A 23,383-nucleotide genomic window follows, 5' to 3' on the forward strand; every position below is an offset into this window, starting at 1 on the left:
TATTGACTCTGTTAATGACAGGCTTCATTTTAGCATGAGTTTGATTCTGAAGCCTGCTTTGCATATCTTCCAAGAGAATGGCCTGATCTGGAGATGAAGTCTTCTAAGTGTGCTGTAATAGCATGTACTTTCCAAGTGACAGTCAGATCCTTTTCAAGATACTAAAATATCATAAAATATCAATCAAATATTTTTAAATAATGCTGTTTATTGTAATAATATCTCTTTAAGAAAAGTATTATGTATAAATTATAGTGAAAGACTAAAAAATGTACTGGGGCAAACAATAGTAAAAATAAAAAGGGACATTCTATAGCCTACCTCCTTACAGTATTCTTGGGTAACCATGTAAGGTTTGCTTGCTTAAATGCTTGAATGTCATTTTTGTAATTGGGATCCAAACTGTTTCCGAATGTTCCTTGAACTACCATGAGGAAATTTCACAAGGGTTCTAATAGAGGTAGTAGCTCTACTGGTAACAGATTGTCCAGCTTATCGCACTGTTCTAGTATCCGTTTCGAATTATTTCCTTCATAAGTTCCACCATGATATCCCTTTCTTATACATCCTAAGCTTGACACCCACATCTCAAACTCAGGCCACAATTTGGTTAGGAATGATGACATATGATTTACAAGGCCCATCAGCATGTGAAATTCTGGCAAAGGTATAACGCCTAACACCAACTTAGATTTGTCTTCTTCCTTGATCAAGCATGGCTTCACAACTATGTAAAATGTAAAAATAATATTTATTAAAGTCTGATAAAATGTAGAATTTTTAAAGGCAAAACTTTAAAACCACCTTGAAGTCCTGCATTCTTTTGTGTGACTATCCTGCCTCGTAATACAGTATATACCAATCATCTAAAGGTTTCAAAGTTCTGAGATCTCCAACAGCAATAGTTGATGTGCCTTCACACAAGCCACAGGAATACTTTCCTCTGTGAGCCTAAAATAATTTATATAAGGCTACTCAATTACATTTTATCAAGTAGCACATAGCTATGTGTTCAAGTAATGTAAAAAGTATATACCGAAATTCCCAACAATATGTTGATGAGTTTCATGTCAGACTTAAGAGAATATTTGCATTCATGCAGTTTTAAGCTCTAAACAATCTGCAATAGGTTGTCAAGGGTCTCTTGTAAGTTATCTACATATGCAAGAACAACAGCCCTATTGATCCCAGAGTATGTTCCTTTGTCCCCCAGGTCATCCTCTCTCTCTTGTTAAGGGTCAAATATGTTGCAGATTACTTTCAATGAACCTCCACCTAAATTGAACATGGAATTTAGGGACTATTTTACTAAATACTAAACTAAAAGAATACTCATTTAATATCTGTCCCTCATTTTTAACTATGATTACCTGAATCAATTCCAACTCTGACAAAGCTACAGTGGTTATTTTGACCTCTCAAATCCATGACAAAGTTGAGAAACTCTGTAAGGTCTTCAACATAAGCAAGGTCTCTTGCAATTACCTTTGTAAGCCTATTGTTTATCTTCTCTTCAGCTTGAATAGTCTTGACAGCACAAAAATCTGCTGCTTAGCTGGCTTGAAACATTTACCTTCTCCTGTCCAGGAGAACTTTTGTGGGGTATACCTTTACAAAGATTACAAAAACAGTTAGGACATAAAAGAAGAGGTTTTTCTGACTTTGACTTTTTATTTCTAGCTTTGGTTTTCCTAGCACCTAATGATCCATGGATTTTGCCATAGCGCAGACTGTACACTGTATGCTAAAATCTCTTCCAGACTTGAAAAGCATTATTAAAGCATTAGATCCCATTGCTTCCAATTTTCAGTAACATTTATTGGAATAGGATTTTTGGAAGCCAGCTTGTAAATGTATGATTTGCAAGATGAACAAATTCCTAAAGTAGAATAAAACTACAGTTATGGATTTAAAAATAACATCTTTTTATAACAAAGAATATTGCTGTGAGTGGGCTGTAAGACATGTTTTTTTAAGAAAATATTTCATTCAATATACTTTCAAAAGACAATATTGAATTGATGACAATACTGAACCTCTTGTATAAAAATGTTCAATGTAAGTTTTACCTGTTGGATACTTATGTTTTGAATAGTTGGGATTGATATGGTCTTTAATCAATTTCTCCAGTTTCAGGTTGATGGGTATACATTTTAAATCTTTGTTGTGGCAGCCGGCACAAACCAGTCTCTGAATGTCCTCATGAATTCTCTTATATTTATTTTTTTTAGAGAGTAGACGTTGCATAGCTTTAAGGTTCTTTAAACTAGTTTTGCAGATTTTATTTTTTAGATTTGTGGACTATCTATTTAAGACACTCAAATATATATGTTGTTACATATTTAAGTTTAGAAAGTGAGCTTAAGTAGACAGTACAAACTAGAATAAATATTTGTAAGAAATACTATTTTATTGTAACCCATTACAATATAGAAAGATAAATAAAAATAATAAAAAAGGCAAATATGTGTGGGTGTGTTTATATATATATATATATATATGTGTGTGTGTGTGTGTGTGTGTGTGTGTGTGTGTGTGTGTGTGCGCGCGCGTGTGAGTGTGTATATATATTTATGACTAGTTATGCAATACAGCTACAAATATTGATATAGAATGGGAAACAGATCAAAATTTTTTGCTTTTTAACTAAAATGTTGTAGTCTTGTAATATTTAACAAAAAATGATAATAAACATTGTATTATCAACCTTACTTTTGATTTAAATACTAATTAAAGAAGTTTAATCATAAAAAATCTTTAAAAATATTATGAAATTTTTGCAGATTTTTAAACTGAACTTTCTCAAAAAGGGCTACTCATTAGATTTTTACAAAGCCAGTTTTTTAAAACATATGATATTAGTAACCTAAATCAATTGAAACTCCCGGGGTCATATCATTTTATACCTAAGACCTTATATTTGTGATCTGTGTATAGCCTGGTACTATCTTATAGCCTAGCAATTTATCATTCTCTCAAGACTCTCTCTCTCTCTCTCTCTCTCTCTCTCTCTCTCTCTTTATATATATATATATATATATATATATATATATATATATATATATATATATATATATATATATATATATATATATATATTTATATATATATATATATATATATATATATATATATATATATATATATATATATATATATATATATATATATATATATTATATAGGGTTAGAGTTCTGGAATAATGACCTAAAAGTGTTTGAGGTCAACAAAAAATTGCCGACCTTGTTTCTATGTTTTATGGTAAGACCTTTGTATCAAATTTTTTTGCCAACCCCTAAAAGATTGAGGTCAGCAAATTATTGCCGACCTCATTTTTCCTAATTCCAAGGGTTGAATATATATATAGGTGTGTGTGTGTGTGTATGTGTGTGTGCGTATATATGGCCTGTTGTGTGGAGCATAAAACATATTTATTATTAATGTAATCTAATTTTAAATTCATGACTTAAATGAAGTCGCCTAAATTAAACTTACTATTTAACTCCATAGTAACCATTAAAAAGACAAGGCAGATACTATCAAGACAGATACTATCAAGACAGATACTATCAAGACAGATACTATCAAGACAGATACTATCAAGACAGATACTATCAAGACAGATACTATCAAGACAGATACTATCAAGACAGATACTATCAAGACAGATACTATCAAGACAGATACTATCAAGACAGATACTATCAAGACAGATACTATCAAGACAGATACTATCAAGACAGATACTATCAAGACAGATACTATCAAGACAGATACTTTCAAGAAGGTACTACTATGACAGATACTATCAAGACAGATACTATTTAAAATCATTTAATAACAAGAATGAGCAAGAAAAGTATAAGCATAGTAAACATATAAGTAAAAACATAATTTAAAAAAGCAAACCATTTCAAGAATGATTAAGGAAATATTTAAGGTCAACAAATTGTGAAAATTTGAGAAACAAAAGATAATATATTGTTTGTTTTGCTAGAAAGTGTCCAAAAAGGAGTATTGTAAAAATCTACAGAGTATTGTAAAAAAACAAAATGATAAGAAACAAAAATGGTTATTAAAAAATTCATTGTAAAAGGAAGGATTTGTTACCATGAAACTAAACAAAACTTTTCTTTGTAAGGTTAAATAAAAATTAAAGAACATTTTTTTTTTGCGAAGGTCCTTGGGTTGATGGCTTTCATTTCTCTGCTGAAAACTGCGCTTCATAGAAAATCTCCTGGATTTAGGAAAGCACAAAAGCTTTTAATCTTTCTAGCCAAGTCAAGCCTACCACATGGTTTCCTTCTTTCAGTCATAACTTCTAAAAGTAATCATTTCTATCACCTTTTTTATAAAAACAAATTTCTTATGAGCAAATGCTTTTTATTTGAAAAAATCAATCCAAAAAAGATTCTGAAGATAAAGTCCTTTAATTTTAGATTACTAAATCTTGTATTTTATCTCAAAAGTTAGTTAGAGACTTAGGGAAAATTTTTATCAGTGTTATTAACAACGACAAGATTAACCTTCTATCTCAAATATATGGGCAAATCTAATTACCTCTCCTAATGAAACAGCAGGACTATTTGCAAATAACTCTTCCCCTGACTCACTTCTTGATTCTAATGACTAATTTCTGTCATCCGAGGGTAAAAGGTTAATTTATAGTAAAATAAAGTTCAAAAAATAAGGTCCAAAAAAGCATTGTAAAGTTTAAACCATAAAAAGTAATTTCGTAAAGCTGCAAAGGTCAAGCCTGACTCTACTGCTCTACCATGAAGCGAAAAAATTTTAAAAAGTTGCAATAAAAATCTTTTTTTCAATTTTGGAAACTAAAAATAATGGATGTTGTAGAACAATGTCAAATAAAATTTATATTCTAATTTTGAAATAAATTTGCACACATTTTATATACACTGCTTTTAATCAAAATGTATTTCTTATTATACTTATGCTTGTTATGTTTATGGACCTTTCCAAACCAAAGTCAGTATATTTTTATTATTTCATTAATTTACATTTTTGATACATTTAAAAAAAAGTTTCAGAAAAGTGCCAAATGTAAGCCCTTTTTTATAGTCATTATAAAAAAAAACTTTATTTTACTGTTACAGGTTTGTCTGGTATAAAGGTTAAAACGCAAATGTAGATGTTTCAAATTATCAACAAAATCAATGTTTTTTGGTAAAAAATAATTAGATCTATGGGAACATAAAGAAATAAAGTTTACTCCAACATCTATTAAGTTTGCCAAACATTTCCTTAAGTCAGAATTTAGGGTGAGTTGGCAATTTGCTTTTGGAGGCAATTTGTTTTAAAAAAATACCATGGTTAAGAATCTGATCAACAATACTTTTAACAACTGTAATCTAAATTTTGAAAATACAGAGTGCAGAAAAAGTTCCCATAAAAAATTATAATTGAAAAAAATTATCTGTATGGTGTTTTCTTTCAATATATAAAGATGTGTGTTTTTAGTATTCTTTTGTATTCATTTGTATTCTTTTAGTATTTTTTAGTATTATTTTGTTTTAAATTAAAGTGTAATTTTTTTCTCGTCTTGAACAGGAACTTTTGCTGTTTTTGCTGTTTATATTTTCGTATGGGAACTTTTTCTGCACCCTGTATTCTGTCGACATCTTTCAAAAAAATAGGGTTTAAACAAGCAGGTCATGGATTTTTGGTGTAAAATAGGTAACCTCTAGAGATGGTGTAAACTTCAAATAAGAATGTTTTACAAAAAATAACAATGAACGGAGCCTGGGAATAATATACACCTAAAAAATTGTGACCAACTGTCCCAAATGTTGGCAAAAGAAAAAAAAAACTTTTTTTGTGTAGTATCATAAAATTGATCATAATTCATTGGAGAAATTAATTTATCTAAAAAAATTTCCTATTGTTTAAAAATGGCAACCAAGGAAAGTTTGAAACCCCTCTGTATTTGATGGGGTTGTCAACTTTACAAGGTCATAACTTTTGAACATTAAAATATTTTTTTACTAAATAAGAATTTTACAGATAAACTTAAGTAGCATTAATGGTAGAGTTTATTTAAATGCTCTTATTGCCCCCTTCCCTAATATATTATATAATAAATATTTAGACCTTGCGACCCTAATTTTAAGGTAAGTTTTAAATAATATGTTATATGGGGTAGAAAAAGTTAACATTACAGGTTAAATGTATAAACAACATATCTCTGTTTTATATACTTCTTTGTGGTATACCGCAAAAAAATTTATTAATAGATATTATTAACTTTTTTCAACTACTGCAGTAGTTGAAAAACATTTTAAAATTGATTAGTATTGCTCATATTGTTTCTAAAGGCTAAACATTAAAAAATCTCATAAAAATAATAGAGAAAAATAATAGAACAACCCTTAGTCTGCCAAATTTGTTTTTCGAAAGGATCAGAAATGACATAAGTTAAAGAAGAAATTGTGACATTGATCAGAATACATAAGTTTTTTTTAAACCATTTTATTTGAACAATGAAAACTTTCCTAATGGCATTTGTACTTAATATAGAAAAGCATCAGAAAGACTTGAAAACAGAGATAAAAACAATCTGAGTAAACCGAATGAATTCTCAAAAGTCAAAGTTAGTATTCTTACCAGAAACCAATCATTCTGTGTTTCTGACATCTTACAGTGGTTCAGGATCATGTCATAAATACAAAATAATTATTCATTTTATAATATAAACAATTAAAAAATTAAACTATATATGTTTTGTGAAAACCAGATTTAAATATTTAAGGTCCATAATTTAAAAAAAATTTATCTAAGGAGGGTTTAAAGTTCAAAAATTGAAGAAAATTACATTTTTGTGTGCAAAAATCGATCAAACAACTTTTATATATGCTCACTCCAGCCGATGAAATCAACATAAAGTAATTTAAAATATATAATTTTATGAAAAATTAACCACAAGTCAAACTATTGAAATCAGTATTATGGAAATAAGTTTTAACATATAGATCTAAAAATAAATGTAAATGCAAAAAGCATGTCACATGTTATGTCATGTGTCCTTGGTGTATTATTTTAGAGTTTTTTTATTCTATACGCTAATATTCATAATATTTGTAAGTGTACCATAAATCATAAAAATTATTAAATTATTTTAAACATTATCATGTAACATCTGTCATATGTTGTGCCTACTTTTTGCCATTGGTCTGTTTCTCTACATGTTTATTCAATCTACCAAGGTGTCATAAATGTGAAATTTGACCTCTAGAGAATTTAGTTAAAAGTTATTCCAAAAATAATTCTGTTAATTAGTACATTAAATGTAAGTTTTAATGTGTTCATAGTGCACTTAAGGGCAGATCCATAAGTTGGGGGAGGAGGGGAGGGGGGAGGAGAAGGGCAATCGCCCCCCCCTCCTTTCCTTATATACTTTGAAAATAATTTTTTTTGTAAATATTTTTTTAAATATTTAACTGAACAATTGCTTGAAAAGTAAAAAATTTTTTTAATAAATTTGTATTGTGCAAAAAAAAAGAGAGGGGGGAGGAGAGGGGAGGGGGGAGGAAAAGGGCAATCGCACCCCACCCCCACCCTTTCCTTATATATTTTGAAAATAATTTTTTGGGGCGACTGAATAAGTGCGAATTTCATAACTGCGAATCTGTATAAGTGCGACTGGCATAAGTGCGAACTGGCATAAGTGCGAACTGGCACAAGCGCGAACTGGCATAAGTGCGCCAAAAGAATTTTCGCACTTATGCAAATTCGCACTTATGCCAGTTCGCACTTATGCCAATTCGCACTTATGCCAATGTTTGCAAATTCTTTCGGCGCACTTATGCTAGTTCGCGCTTGTGCCAGTTCGCACTTATGCCAGTTTTTGCAATTGATTCGCACATATGCCAGTTCGCACTTATGCCAGTTCGCACTTATGCCAATGTTTGCAAATTCTTTTGGCGCACTTATGCCAGTTCGCGCTTGTGCCAGTTCGCACTTATGCCAGTCTTTGTAACTGCTTCTCACTTATGCAGATTCGCAGTTATGAAATTCGCACTTATTCAGCCTCCTCAATTTTTTTTGTAAATATTTTTTTATATATTTAACTGAACAATTGCTTGAAAAGTAAAAAATTTTTTTTAAGAGTTTGTATTGTGCAAAAAAAAAAAAATTGGACTGATCTAATTTCATAGTTACATAGATTAAGATGAAAGACTAAGATTCTAAAAAATTAACTAAAAACCTCCCCCTCCCCCTACTTTATTACATAGTTTGGATCAACTAAACCAACCCCCATCCTCCCCCCATCATTCTTTCCTTCCTTAATAGGTGGTCTGGATCTGCCCCTGGGTTTTATTCAATCAAACAAAAATGTATCATACATGCTGGTGACTATTTTTAGTTAATAGAAAGTTAAAAACTGAATATGAAATACATATCACATGTTTATTATTTGTTATTTCACTTGTCCTTAGTTTTGTGTTATTGGTGTGTCCTTCAGAGGTATGACAATGAACTTTACAATAAAAGTTATTGTTGGCAAAAGTATAATGAACATTCACCAAAAATTTCAGTATTTCAGCTGAAAAAATCATATCCTCGCCAAAATTGGCGAGGATATGATTTTTGCCTCAAAAGTGACATTTCTGGACCACTGTGCATCTGTGAAATTGCTCGAAATACAATTACTCCAGGATCAACATTTGAAAATAAAAGAAGAATCAAGTTGGGAAAAGTAAAAACATCATCACCTAGAACAAAAAAAAGATGTAAAAGGTGCAGGGTTGTCGTTGGACAAAGATTACCCTTAAAAGGTAAAGCGAACCTTTTATTCTTGATATTTTAAACTTGAAATTTAGAAATTAATATAAAATATTTGAAATATAAAAACTGAAAACGTGGATGTAAATTTCTTCTGATATTAGGGCAACTCCATGTGAAAACATCCAATCATTTTATAAAATGCAACTCTAAGTCTCAGATTTTGCTGATTTTTACACCACTCAAAGATTTTCATAAGTTCTGAACACTCCCAAAATTTTATCATCTAATTCCAAACGGTTTCAAAGTTTTCAAAAAAGTCATGTAGCTTGTTTCTGTTTTGTTTTTTTTAATTTTTTTTTCTTTATATCTATTATATCTAACTAAACTAATCAGATGTCATCTGATTAGTTTAGTTAGATATAATAGATATAAACAATACCCACATTTGTTTTTTTACGAAAAATATTTAAAAAATAATAGTTCTCTAGGGACTTCTAGTTAGAAGTGCTATTGCTGATTCATGATTTTTTCTGATGTTTCTTATTTTGGGCTATGTTTTTCAATTGTATTTAGAGTTGTGGAGGAAGTTGTAAATAAAGGAAGAGAAATGATTTAAAATATAGTTGTCATTTGCACTCAAAATTTAGCCTAATAGACAAATAATAAAAATCAAAAGGCAAATCAAGTTTTTGTCTATATGTAATAAATGAGGGGAAATAGGAAAGGAAAGGAGAGGGGTTTGAATAGTCATATTATTGAAACTTAAGAATTTGAGACTTAAGGTTGCATGCCCTGGATGTTTTCACATAGAATTGCCCATTAAGACATTAAGATACACGAGGTGTTGAACACCAATGCATTGGTGCCAAACGAGGTGCCAAAACTCAAAGTATTGAAAAAAAGGAACTAAGATAAAAGTTGCAGCCAAAGGTAAAGCCGTTTGCCAATTTGCCATTGAATAATTGGAAAGCTCTGCAAAAGAGGTTTTTCCAGTTAAAAAAATTGCAATTTGGAAATAAATTTAAAAACACTTGCAGCTTTAGTAATAGGCAAAGACCCAAAGTTCTTAGCTAGAAGCTTTATTTTAAAAGCTGAAAGGGATGAGACTTATTTAAAAGTAATGTATAAGAAAAATTAAGTGAAGAAGATAGATTTTTAAACAATTATTTTGATGTTATATTTGATAATGAATAATTTTTGAAAAAGATTCCAAACATTTGATTTATTGTAAAAACAATAAAGGACTTGTTGATACAGTAATAAAGGAGAGAAAATTGTCAAAAGGTTCCACTCTAAAGATGGGCATTGATGTTGGAGGCGGATTTTTAAAAATTTGTTTAAATGTTATAGAAAAATTGACAGAATGTAATGTCAAAAAAAAAGTTTATCATGAGGAAAGAATAGGTAATAAAAAATACAAAGACATTGAATGTCTATATATATATTATTGAATAAAATTCATCTGTAAAATTCTCATTTAGTAAAAAAATATTTTAATGTTCAAAAGTTATGACCTTGAAAAGTTGACAAACCCCTCGAATAGAGGGGGTTTCTAACTTGCCTTGGTCGCCATTTTTAAACAATAATTTTTTAGATAAATTAATGTTTCCTATAAACTTCAATATTTTAAGATACTACGAAAAAGTTAATTTTTTTCTTACCACATTTGGAACAGTGGGTCCCAATTTTTCAGGTATACATTGTTTCCAGGCTCTGATCACTGTGATTTTTTTAAAAACATTCTTATTTGATATTAGTATCAATATTGCAAAATTTAAAATTTCTACCATCTCTGGAAGTTACTTATCTTGACAAAAATACATGACCAACCTATTTGAACCCCCCACCCCCTCTTTTTTTTTGTGAAAGATGACAGAATATTTTCAAAACTTAGATTACAATTAGACAAAGTATAAAATAAAAAAAAGATTTCGAAAATGCAAAACGTTTCTAGTGGAAATTTTTTTTTAAATAATCTATTTTTGCTATGTAATTTTATATCTAGAGGAACCTTAAGAAGCAGCAGAGATATGAAATTATTTGGAAAATATAGGCAGTATTAAAGCAAAAAATCTAGAAGTTGACTGCCATTTGACACATACCTGACCAATAACACAAAAGCCTAAAGCTTCTTTAAAACCAATTTTTCAAACGTCAAAAATTTTATTACCTTATAATGAAGATATATTGTGACACTGAAGCATGAATCTATTCATGCTTCTGTGTCACTATATGTGTCACTATATACTCTTTTTTATGCCACTTCTGTGACATGTTTCTGTGTCACTATATATATTTTTTATGGTTAGCAGTTCATCCAAAATGAAATAAAAAATGAGATTAAAACAAATAAATAGATTTGATAAAAATTTTTTTGTCAAATAACCAACTGCGCATTAAAAGGAATTTTTTTAAGAGCAAGTACAGCTATGATTGCTGCTTAAGCTTCTTGTTTCATCTATTAAATTTATTCTCACACAACTTGACATTCAGGAAATTCTGATCCTTGTAATTGTAACTGTTCCTTTTCAAATTTTTCAATTTTTATTTTGTTTTTTCTCTCTTGCATTCTCAAATTTGAAATTTATCCTGACTTTATATTTTCCTGACTTGTACAATTTACTCGTACAGTTTTTTAAGTCTTCTATTTTCTATAGTTTTTATCAAGTTTCAATTTTTTTTTTCTATCAACAGTTTTCTTGTTACTTACTTATTCTCTTTTTTGCTTTCTGTTTCTCACTCAAATTTTAAAACAAATTCACTCCCAACCTTGTTGAGAGTGAATTTTTGCATATTTCTTTTAACTTTTTTATAAAAACAAATTTAATCTATAATAATAATAATCAGAATATATAACTAAAATTTTTCCCTATTAAAATAACTTTAGTTCTTTAAAGTTTTTTAACTAAAAGGGTATCACTTTTAAAACAAATATTTGTTCAAAAACTTAGATGGTAAAAAAAAAAGCTCTTGATAAATTCCAGAATTTAATACAATGAATGTAACAAAAAAGTTAACCATTGACATTTAACAAGCTTTTTGAAAATCTAAAATTGATTCAGCAATAGGTTCTCCAATCACCAATCAAAAGTTTTGTAAGACAGCTAACTGCAGGTTGTAAAAAACCTGTAGTTTTTTTCAACCTGTGTTTTTTTTGTAGCATAGAGGCTGCACTTGGTTCATTTCTTTAGATTGTTTAACTAATCTAAAAGCCTCTGTAGATTGTTACCATTAAAACCATGGTAACCTATAAACAAAATATAGTTAGACTTCAGTCATGTATCAAAATTGGGCCACAGAGTAATTTTTATGATATTTTATAACAAACTAATACCACTAAACATTAGGGGGTTCAGTTTTTTAAATTCCAAAATATTTTGGAATTTTAAAAAAACCAAACCATCTAGATTTGAAACAAGTATGTTTAAACTAACTCCCAAAAAATTGGAACACCATTGAACCACTCTTTCCTTGCGCTTCAAAGGGTATATTTGAAAAAAAAAAAAAGATCTCAAAATGACTAAAAATGGCTTAATTTAAAAATCTTGAGAGCATGACTAACATAAATACTTTTAAAATTTTTTTCTAGGACATGAATAAATATCTGAATTTTTGATTTAAAAGGTATGGTTTTTATTTTCTCTCCTAAAATTAGTATAATTTAGATTTTAAATCAACTGAAATTTAGGAGTGTTGCTTTTAAAACCTTTACAAAAACTAAATTAAAACATTTTAATTTAAATTTTATACAATTTACAAATGTATGTATTCAAAGTCAGAATAAAATTACTCGCTTTATGTTTAATAACCATTTTGAAAAAAAATAAAGTACCTCAACATTTATTATATTTAAAGCAGTGCAGTGTTGCTTTAACAAGATTTAAAAACCTTATTAAAGTTGATTATTTAAATATAATTATTAGTTTAAGGGGTAAACAGATTCTATCTGTTGACCAGCTTCGCACCCCTTCTTCATCTATTAGGCTGGCACAGATGTATTTTTAATAAATTGTTCCAGTTTAGGATGTTGAATGCTGGATCTTCTTGACTCAATGCATGGGTTTTGCTTGCGTCTCTGTTTTTATGACTAGGCAACTCATTCTATTATCTCCTAATGAGGGTACAGCTCTAAAACTCAGTTTTATGGTTCTAAGGCCAGCTGGTAGTCAGGTTTCCCGAACTCTGTGGTAGCTCTCAGAGAGGCTGATTCCATCAACAGCTGAAAAATATCAAAGTATTAACAGTGCCATGTTGCGCATGGATGGTGTCCCTGTTTGTACTTTTGGTGTGCATTGTGGAGGCCACACTTCGAGCCCTTTGTTATGGCTTAGGGTTTATTAGTAGTAATGAGGCAATTGCTTGGGTTATTAAACAGTGTACTGAGTACTATATATGCTTTGATTCAAGTTCTTCAATCTAATTTTAAAATAAATAAAGTATCAAAAACAATAAAACACAAAAAACCATCATCATCACCAAGTTCTCAAACCTAATATTCACTAATATTCATGGTCTTCAAAGTAACTTTTCTTCTGTTGAGTCTTATCTCTTGCAAAGTTCACCAGACCTTCTTGCTCTTTGTGAGACTAATTTGAGTTCAGCTGTCTCATCTTATGATCTTAGTGTTGATGGTTATCTTCCTTTAATTCGTAAAGGCTCCAATAGTCAAATGCTTGGCCTGGGCATTTACATTCGTAAGAATTCACCCATTTGTCGTGAAACTAGGTTTGAATCCACAGACTATTCTTTCATGTGCTTTTGTTTAGCACCACTTCACTCTATTGCCTTTCTATTTGTTCTATATCGCTCTCCTTCATCTCAAGACTGCACTCTTTTTGATGTTATTTCTGATCATATTGACCAAGCCCTCTCTCTTTGTCCATCAGCAAATATATTTGTTGTCGGTGACTTTAATGCTCACCACTCTGAATGGCTTGGCTCTAGTGCCAGTAATTCTGCAGGCATTAAAGCCCGCAACTTTTGCCTTTCTCAATCCCTAACTCAAATAGTCAACTTTCCAACTCGTTTTCAAGACAACCCGAACCATTTACCTTCTCTACTTGACTTATGTCTTGTTTCTGATCCTAGTCAGTGCTCAGTTTCTCCACATTCACCCTTAGGTGCTTCTGATCACAGTTTGATCTCTCTAAAACTAATATCTCGTTTTTCTTTATCACCTGAATCCCTTTATTATCGTACCTCTTCCAACTACCTTAAAGCTGACTGGGATTCTTTCAGTGATTTTCTTCATGATGGCCTTTGGGTAGAAATCTTTTATGTTCCTGTCGACAAATGTGCTTCTTACATAACTTCGTGGATTCAGGCTGGCATGGAATCTTTTGCTCCCTTTCGACAATTCCAGGTCAAGCCTCACTCTCCTCCATGGTTTTCCTCACATTGTGCTGCTGCGATTGCTAATCGAAACTGTTACTTCCATATCTAAAACGCCTGTTTATTTTTTTTTTTTTTTTTTTTTTTTGTTATTCACCTCCTCAAGGCCATGAAGGCCACTACAGATGAGGAGGCTACTCAATAGTGGTTATAACCCTCTCTCAACTCTATAACTCCGAAACACGAACCTCGACAAACAAGGCCGCTGCGCGGAGAAACAAGTTGAGCGCAGTACTACCAGGGACATGGTGGGGATCGAACTCGGAACCTCTCGCTTCTGAAGCGAGCGCTTTACCACTACACCACTACCGCATTACTGCTAGAAACCATTCTAAAAAGGTTTTGTCTATTGCTAAAGCCCACTATTCACAGGTAATGAAATCTTGTATCTCATCTCAAAAATAGGCTCTCGTGACTTCTGGAGAATCTTTATTAGTATTAATAATAAGGGCAAATCTTTAATTCCACCTCTCTTGTATGGTTCAGACTTTGTCACCTCACCTAAAGACAAAGCTGAATTGTTTGCTAAAAACTTTTCATCAATATCATCTCTTAATTCCACTAGTTGCATTCTACCTGATATTGCCAACAAACAGGTTGACCCATTGCTTGACATTCGTATCACTCCAGCTTCTGTATCTAAAGTGATTTCCTGCTTAGACTCTTCAACAGCTTGTGGCCTGGACAACATACCTGTTATTGTTTTGAAGAAGTGTTCTCCGGAGCTGTTGTCTATACTCTCACTATTCAACAAGTGCTTATCAGAGTCTTGCTTTCCAGACTGCTGGAAAGCAGTATCTGTTATCCCTATCTTCAAAAATTCTGGAGAGTGATCTGATTTGTCTAACTACCGTTCCATTAGTCTTCTTCCTATCATAAGCAAGGTTTTCGAATCTTTAATTAACAAACACTTAATCCCTTATCTTGAATCTAATAACTTACTTTCTGACCATCAATATGGATTTCGATCTTCTCGTTCTACAGCTGATTTGCTAACAGTAATAACTGATAGATTTCATCATACATTAGGTAAAGGTGGAGAGGTTAAGGCCATCGCTCTTGACATTTCAAAAGCTTTTGATAAAGTTTGGCATGCTGGTGTTCTCCATAAGCTTTCTTCTTATGGTGTATCTGGCAACATCTTTAAGATTATTGAATCCTTCCTTTCCAATTGTAGTATAAAATTTGTCCTCGATTTGTCCTGATCATCAATATGGATTTTAATCTTCTCGTTCTACAGCTGATTTGCTAACAGTAATAACCGATAGGTTTTATCGTGCCTTATAAAAGTTGTCCCCAATGGACAGCACTCTTCTTTTTATTTTGTTACTTCAGGGGTTCCTCAAGGTTCTATCCTTGGCCCTATACTCTTTTTAATTTACATCAAAGATCTTCCAGATATTCTCACATCTAAGGTGGCATTGTTTGCTGATGATACTACTATTTAATCTTCAATAAAAATTGAAAATAGAAAAATAATCTAGTACAAAAACATTGATATTATTGTAATTATAAAACATATAAAAACACTAATATATTAATACTGCAATAACATGTACAAATATATATATTTTGCATAACCATGAATCATTTATTAAATGGAGTTGTTTAAGCTCTGCAATTTATTTATATCTTATTTCGGTTATGAGGATGCTCCAAGAAAACCTAATAACCTTGTCACAAATAGCTCCATGGAAAACTATTTAGTGAGAAAGTTTCTTCCTTCTTCCTCACCAATGTCACTAATTTTCATGACAATGTCACATTTGACTACAGCCATATAACAGAGATGCTTACTTCAGACTCAAGACTTAGACTCAAGCCTGAATTGAGTTCGAACAAATAATATTTAGCCTGAAAATTTGATTTGCTTTATGTTATTTTAGTATTATTATTTGTATATCATTATATCATTTATACATTATTCATACTTAAAGTCAAACCAAATTCTTTGTTCATACTTTAGTAAGATTAGGATGATCCCAAAATAACAATATTCAAGTTTATAGTAAAAATATTTATATGCTTATTATACTGTGTACACACACAGGTAGCACAGTACTGTGTATTTTGCATTTAAAATGATCAAAAACAATTTAATATTAAAAATAAAAATGATTAATGACAAAAAAAACCTATAATAAAATTAAAATATAATGCAATGAGTGTTTAAAAATTAAATAATAATAATTACTAATTATACTAACAATGATGATAATGACACATAGATAGTAAGCGACTGGGGTTGGTATTTGACTGGGGCTGGGTTTGATAAAATATAGCTGGGACTGGGTTTGTGACCAGGGTCATCATCATCATCATCATCATCATCATCATCATCATCATCATCATCATCATCATCATCATCATCATCATCATCATCATCATCATCATCATCATCATCATCATCATCATCATCATCATCATCATCATCATCATCATCATCAGGCTTTAACCTTCCTCTTTTATGCTGTTTCTCTAATGATGGTCAATCCTCAAACAAGCTATCATATCTAATAGGTAAACCAAAACTCATTCTAGCTTTGCTTGCTAATCAACAAGCTGCATCCTTTTACTGTATCTGTCCCTTCATGCTATAAAAACTTTTATTAATCCATTTTTTTTCCTAGCACATCAAAAAAAACCTTACAACTCTTACCCATCTGATTATTTTTGTTTTTTATACAAACTACAATTTTTTAAGTCTTCAGTTGACCGTTTCCTAGCTTTTTAACTTATCTTCTATTTTAAAGTAACTCATAACTTAATAGTGGTTGCTTGCAACCTTGTTTTAAGTAAATTAGAGTTTAAAAAAATATAATTATATGCCAGTATTTAACAAATAGTAAATGTAAGTATACAATTATAATACATAAAGTATTACAAATTTTTTTCTACCCCCCGGTTTCAACCCCTGCTATATCTTATAATTTTGCTGGAGCCGAGGGCGGGTTTGCAAAAAGTCTCATTTTTAAACAGGGCTGGGGCCCCGAATACTTCCTACACATAGACAATATAAATAATTAATTTCAGTAAAGTAAACAAAAAATAATATATTTCATACTATATAAACAGCCAAACATGATATGAACGCTGATGAAATAATTCTTAAAGAAAACTTGAAACCTAAAAAAAGTTTAAGCTATAACATGCAAAAATTTAAAATTTTTTGAATTAGATTGTGACAATATTGGTGAGAAAATTTGATCTCCTTCGTATATGTATTTATTTTTTTAAATAATGCTTTAAATCTAACTGCGGATGGATGCACTTGAAAAATATATATATTTCTATTCATAAATATAATATAATTATGTTTATATTTATTGTTCATACATATACATTTGACTGAACCTGAATAAATATTGCTAAATTTAAAACTTTAGTCTTTTTTAAACCAAAATTTAAAACCTTAGTCTTTTTCAAACCTCTCATTTGAATAGTATTAATTGGGTTCAGGTTAATCAGGTTATTTGGGTTCAAGAATCAGGTTGTTGTATTGACTGCTAGCTGTCTGGATCTGTAAAACGGGTCATGGTATGGTCTATGTTTCACACCTATCATTTATATACTTAATCTTTATATTCTATTCTTTTAAAATTTGTTTTAAGTAAAATAGGTTTAAGTTGAGCAAGTTTAAGTAAATGGTAGAAAACTTCATCTTGGCTTTGAGGGTAATACTTTTAATAAATAATTTAATCAATAATGTTTAATTTTTTATAACTTCTTATAGTAAATTTTTAATAATAAACTAGGGTTTGATGCCTATGAATTATTCAGTTTTTTTCTTACCCCATCCACTGCTTATTAATTGTCAAGGAATGTGAAATAGTTTTAAAATATTTTTATGTATGTATGTATGTATGTATATATATATATATATATATATATATATATATATATATATATATATATATATATATATATATATATATATATATATAAATATATGTGTGTGTATTGTTTATTCACTTTACTTATCTTTATAGCAAACAACTTTTTCAGAAAAAAATTAAAAAATTAATGAAAGAAAAGATTGCGACTTCAGCCAAAAATATCATAAATGTAGCAGCACTTTTTTGCCACAGCCCCCAACAGCAGTTTATTGACAGGCATTTAAACTGCAAACTTGACTTGACTTACAGACATTTACATTACAGATAGCATTATATAAATAAAACTTTTAAATTTACAACTATAAACAACTTTAACTTTTATGTAACTTACAACTTTAAATTATGTAAGTCCCATATTTTCATATTTGTATTTAAGTTTACTTTATTTACTTATAAAAAAAAGTAAAAAGGCGATAAACACATGTGCCAACACAAACCAATGAGAACTCATCCATATCACTTTCTTATTTTTATTTAAGATGGTTACTAATTAGATTAAAAGTCTTTTGTATTGTACTGCATTTTTTACAAAATGCAAATACATCAGTCTCAAATTTAATAGAATGATGCTTTGTAATTATAAATTTTGACTTCACTCTAACTTTTTTTTTTGACTTCCATCATGCTGATTTTCATGCAATCTTTTATTTGTTTAACTTGTTAAAGTAAATAAAATTATATTGGTACATTTCAATTGATGCATTTTTTTAATCTTTATCGAATATATAGCAAGAGTAGAGCCTCTGCAAATAGATTAGTAAGTAAGTTGACTTAAAATTTTGAATTGTATTTGTGGTTAATTAGTCTAAGGTTTTTGTTGTCTTTAAATAGATACAACTATAATGATAAAGATATATATATATCTTTACACTTACTAACTGCATATATTGCTCTGTGTAAAAATATTATTTTTTACTATATGTTGCATTTATATTTTTTATTTTAGATTTATCATATCATGTACTTTTAATTTAAAAGCAAAGATATGTAGGACCTATAGCACATGAGGTGTGGGTCTAAAATGGCGGGAAGGACTACCCCTATCCCTTCTTTCATTCGAGTAGTAGTGGCTGCAATAAAAGAAAAGGGCATGGGACGGGAGGAAGAAGTGGGGTTGCCTGTGTCTACAATTAACATTATTTTTCAGATTTAATACCTATAAAATGTTAATTTTAGATGTATTTTTTTTTGTATAATTTTGTTTTTATATAAATTATTTTTTTTGTATATCAGGCCTCGTTTTAAATAAAAAATGATTAATGTTTAAACCAACAAAAGTTTAACGTGACATTTGACGTCATAAAATTCTCTTTATTTTTTTATTTTTTAAAGACATAAACTTTTTTAAATTACTGCAATAATATTAATTACCGCAAAACGAGTTAAATGTTATTTAACGGCTTTTTTATTACTAGTATAAAGGAATGTTTATTTTATTTTATTTTTTTAATATTAAATAATTAAATTAAATATTGCATTTTTAAAAATGTTTGATATTAACAAATTTCTTTCTTTTCTCAACATTTGCATAAATGAATTAAAATATGTTAAATTTTTGAGTTTTTAAAATGATTATTTCTTAAATTTCTAATTGCGGCTTTGCAACTACAAATGATTTTTTTATTTATAAAAAATTAGAGAGTAACAAATAAAAAAATTACATTAATTTATTTACTTTTTTATTAAAAGTTTATTAGTTTATTATTTCATCATTAAAATTATATTGCTGTATATATCGTTTGTTAAAAAATAATCGTTGCGATTTAACTTACGTTATAAAAAAAAAAGATTAACTTATATTTTGTGCAAACTTTTGATGTAGCCGTTTATTTAAACTTTAATTTTAAGCAAAAAAAAAAAATGTTTAGGAAAGAAAACCGAAAAAACAATTGCGATAAAAATTATCTGATTTTTTCTTTAAGAACAAATATAATTTAAAAATTGAACAATAATTAGTAATATTTTTAAATAAATTTGTTAGTTTAGTTAAACCCAAGCATTAACTTTAATTATTAAACTTACATATATTTTTTAAACCAAAATCAAATTATAAATCTAAATTAAGTTATATACTTTTTTATCAGAATAAAATTATATATTTTTATTAAATTAGTTTTAAATTAAATCATGTTTTTTATCAGAATTAAATTATGTTTTTATGATCTTTGCTTCAAGCTCAAAAAATCAATAATTAAACAAAATAAAAATAAACTTTTAACTTTATTTGAGTTTTTTTCATTAGTAAATATTTACTAATGAAAAAATTTATTATTTAAATTTATTATTTAAATCTATTACTTAATTAGCGCTTATATATCAATATTATTTAAATGCGCTTTATGTAGCGCTTATATATCAATATTATATATCAAATGTAATTATCATTCGAACTTTTGTAACAAATATTTTTACATAAACATCATTCAAAAGTTAATGTGAGTTTTTTTTAATTAATTACTTCTTTTATATTACAGCCTATAGTATAATTTTAAAGTTAAAAAATGATAAAAAGTCGCTTAAGGGTCATTCCAGTAGAATTCAACAAAAGGTTGGTGGTACTATGTCACAGATTTTGCTCTTCTTTTGAAATTATGTTAATAATAATAAAATATGAAAAATATGAAAATGTTATTGTATTTGCATTATCTCTTACTAAATTGGCATTAAAAGATTTGCGATGGAAGCCTACTTTTTAAAAAATTGTATTTTTGGCATTTTAATACGTTATAACTTTTTCTGTAATATAATAAATGCATATTTTTTTATTTACTAAATAAATGTAACTCAGCCTAAATAAAAAACAAGGTGCAGCTTATTTATTTGATTTTAGAAAAAAAAAATTAGCACACAAAAGTGGAACAAACTTCATTAAGTTGAAAAAAATACTACTTTTATGCCATTATAACTTATTTCTGATGTATAATAAATATATATGTAATAATAATATATATATATATATATATATATATATATATATATATATATATATATATATATATATATATATATATGTATATATATATATATATATGCAGTGCTATTTTTCTAAAAAAAAAAGGTGCCGGAACTCACCTGTATTTTTCTTTATATTTCAAAAATGAGGCAGAAATTAGTAATTTAATTTATAAATAATTTTTATATGTATAGCTGTCGGTAGGCTCCCCCGTACATCATACCCATAAAGGCGGGAACAAAGATAAGAAACCATTTTCCAATAAAATGAGCTTTTTTTCAAATAATGACAGATGTTTTTTTTTGGATAGGGGGTGAGTGAGGGAGGGGTCAGTCACTGTATATAAAATGCAAACTTTAAAAAACTATAAACTTTTATAACAAATCCCATAGTTTTTGCAAATTTTCGTTGGACATATCCTCTCGTCTCCTTTCCTTGCTCTTAGTGTCTACTGCTAAATGTCTTCCGCTAAGTAACCACGAATCAACGTACTTTGAAGGATCGAAGCTTGTTAGCGGTGGTCCCACTGATTTAATGAATAACAATGTTGAAACTGTTGGTGTGATGATCAGATTCATCTGTGAAAACCCTCGTTCGCATTCACTCGTTCGCATTCACTCGTTCGCATTCACTCGTTCGCATTCACTCGTTCGCATTCACTCGCTCGCATTCACTCGTTCGCATTCACTCGTTCGCATTCACTCATTCGCATTCACTCGTTCGCATTCACTCGTTCGCATTCACTCGTTCGCATTCGCTCGTTCGCATTCACTCGTTCGCATTCACTTGAGGAAATAGGAATAATATGTAGAGCGTGTACCAAATGAACTAAATTTTCAGGATATGTTTTTTCTGCCAGGTATTCACGGAATCCACGAATCATTTCTCTTTTATTTAACTGTAGTCTTAATGACATATTTCTGATTTCAGTTTCTCCAAATGTCACCTGAGTGTTAAAGTTTTCATGCCAATGATTTTGGTTTAAGATGCGAGCCCATTGAGCTAATTCAACATCTTTGTCAGCAAGCAACCTTTTCTCAATTGACTTTATTAGTTTCATGTAAAAGGCGTTTGGATCAATAGCTGAATCATTTTTGGAATTTTTATTGTGAAGTGAAACTCCATGAAAGCGGAGATTCTGTACTGAAACTAAAACAAATTTGTAATAGGGACCACCATTATTTCTTCTTTCTTCAAATACTTGAACAAGAGCTTTAATTTTTTGATTCGCTTTGTATAGATCAATATTGCGCTCTTGTAGGTCAAAACTTAATTCTGATAATACTTGGAGAGCATCACACATTAATCCTAGATCTATTAAAAATTCTGTAGATGTAATTTTTTTTTTAAACTTGCATAAGTGAGTTTTTTTTATTTTTTTGCCTTGTAGGATCAACCATCGCTTCCTCAAAATGTCTCACCAGCGCTTCATAATTTTCCCATACTGCAAAAACTGAACGGAGACTAAATGACACCCAACGTGTATTTAAAATTCGACCAATTTTCAGCAGCTGAATATTAAGTGATTCTGCGCATGAACGTAACTCTCTGCTATTTTTTGGGGAAGCATAATACACGACGTAAAGCTTATCAAGAAATGATTTGAATCTGTTAATACTTGAGATCTCCCTAATAGTATCGCCCATTATTAATTCCAGTCTATGATTAGCACAATGCCAAACTATAACAGAAGGAGACTTTTCAGTGATTAATTTGAAAACGCCACTTTTGCATTCTAACATCACTGCTGCGCCATCACATGCTACAAAAACTAAATAATTTTTCAAATATTCATCTTTCATCCCATAAGAATGAAGACATTCAAGTAAAGCAACAAATAGTCCTTTAGCCGTAACACTTTCAAGCTCCACTAAATCCAAAAATAAATTGATTGGTGAATTCATTTCGCTGCCTTTTACACAACACCGAATGTACACTATCAGTGTTGATTTTTGGCTTATAGTGGTTGATTCATCAATAATTATCGAAATCTTACTCTTTGACTTTATGACTTCTGCAATAATTTTTTTCCTCATTTCGTTACCTTTATGATTGACAATATTAATGCATGCGTTTGTAGAATGAAGAATACGACCCATTTCAACTCCATTAATTTCTTGAAGATCAATTTCCATTTCAAAATTATTAAAAGACTGATTTCCTTTAGCAACTTTATATGCAGTTCAAAAATTTTTGCTGTTACAATTTTCTCACACGGTAAAGATTTTAAAATATTGCTTGACTGAGTCTCTTTTTTAGCTTCTTCTACCATCTTTAATGCAGCTTGATGTCCTACAGATTCTTTGTGATCAAATATTTTCTTACGTAACGAACTTAACTGTTGCTTTCTATTTTCACCATAATAAGAAACTTTATTATTGAACCATTCTTTAGATATTTT

The 23,383-nt window shown here is 29.5% G+C and overlaps 1 protein-coding gene across 2 annotated transcripts in view; it reads right to left on the bottom strand.

The window, feature by feature from the left end:
* The window catches only part of LOC136090309 (stimulated by retinoic acid gene 6 protein-like), a 113,818-nt gene that overhangs the window by 26,539 nt on the left and 63,896 nt on the right, over nucleotides 1–23,383 (bottom strand). For both annotated transcript variants that reach the window (XM_065816729.1, XM_065816728.1), the window contains exon 11: nucleotides 17,198–17,259. In XM_065816729.1, coding sequence (XP_065672801.1) covers nucleotides 17,198–17,259 — 62 coding nt within the window. The remainder of the gene's footprint in view (nucleotides 1–17,197; nucleotides 17,260–23,383) is intronic.

This window comes from Hydra vulgaris, chromosome 13, assembly GCF_038396675.1.
Source record: "Hydra vulgaris chromosome 13, alternate assembly HydraT2T_AEP".
NCBI classification, from domain to species: domain Eukaryota; kingdom Metazoa; phylum Cnidaria; class Hydrozoa; order Anthoathecata; family Hydridae; genus Hydra; species Hydra vulgaris.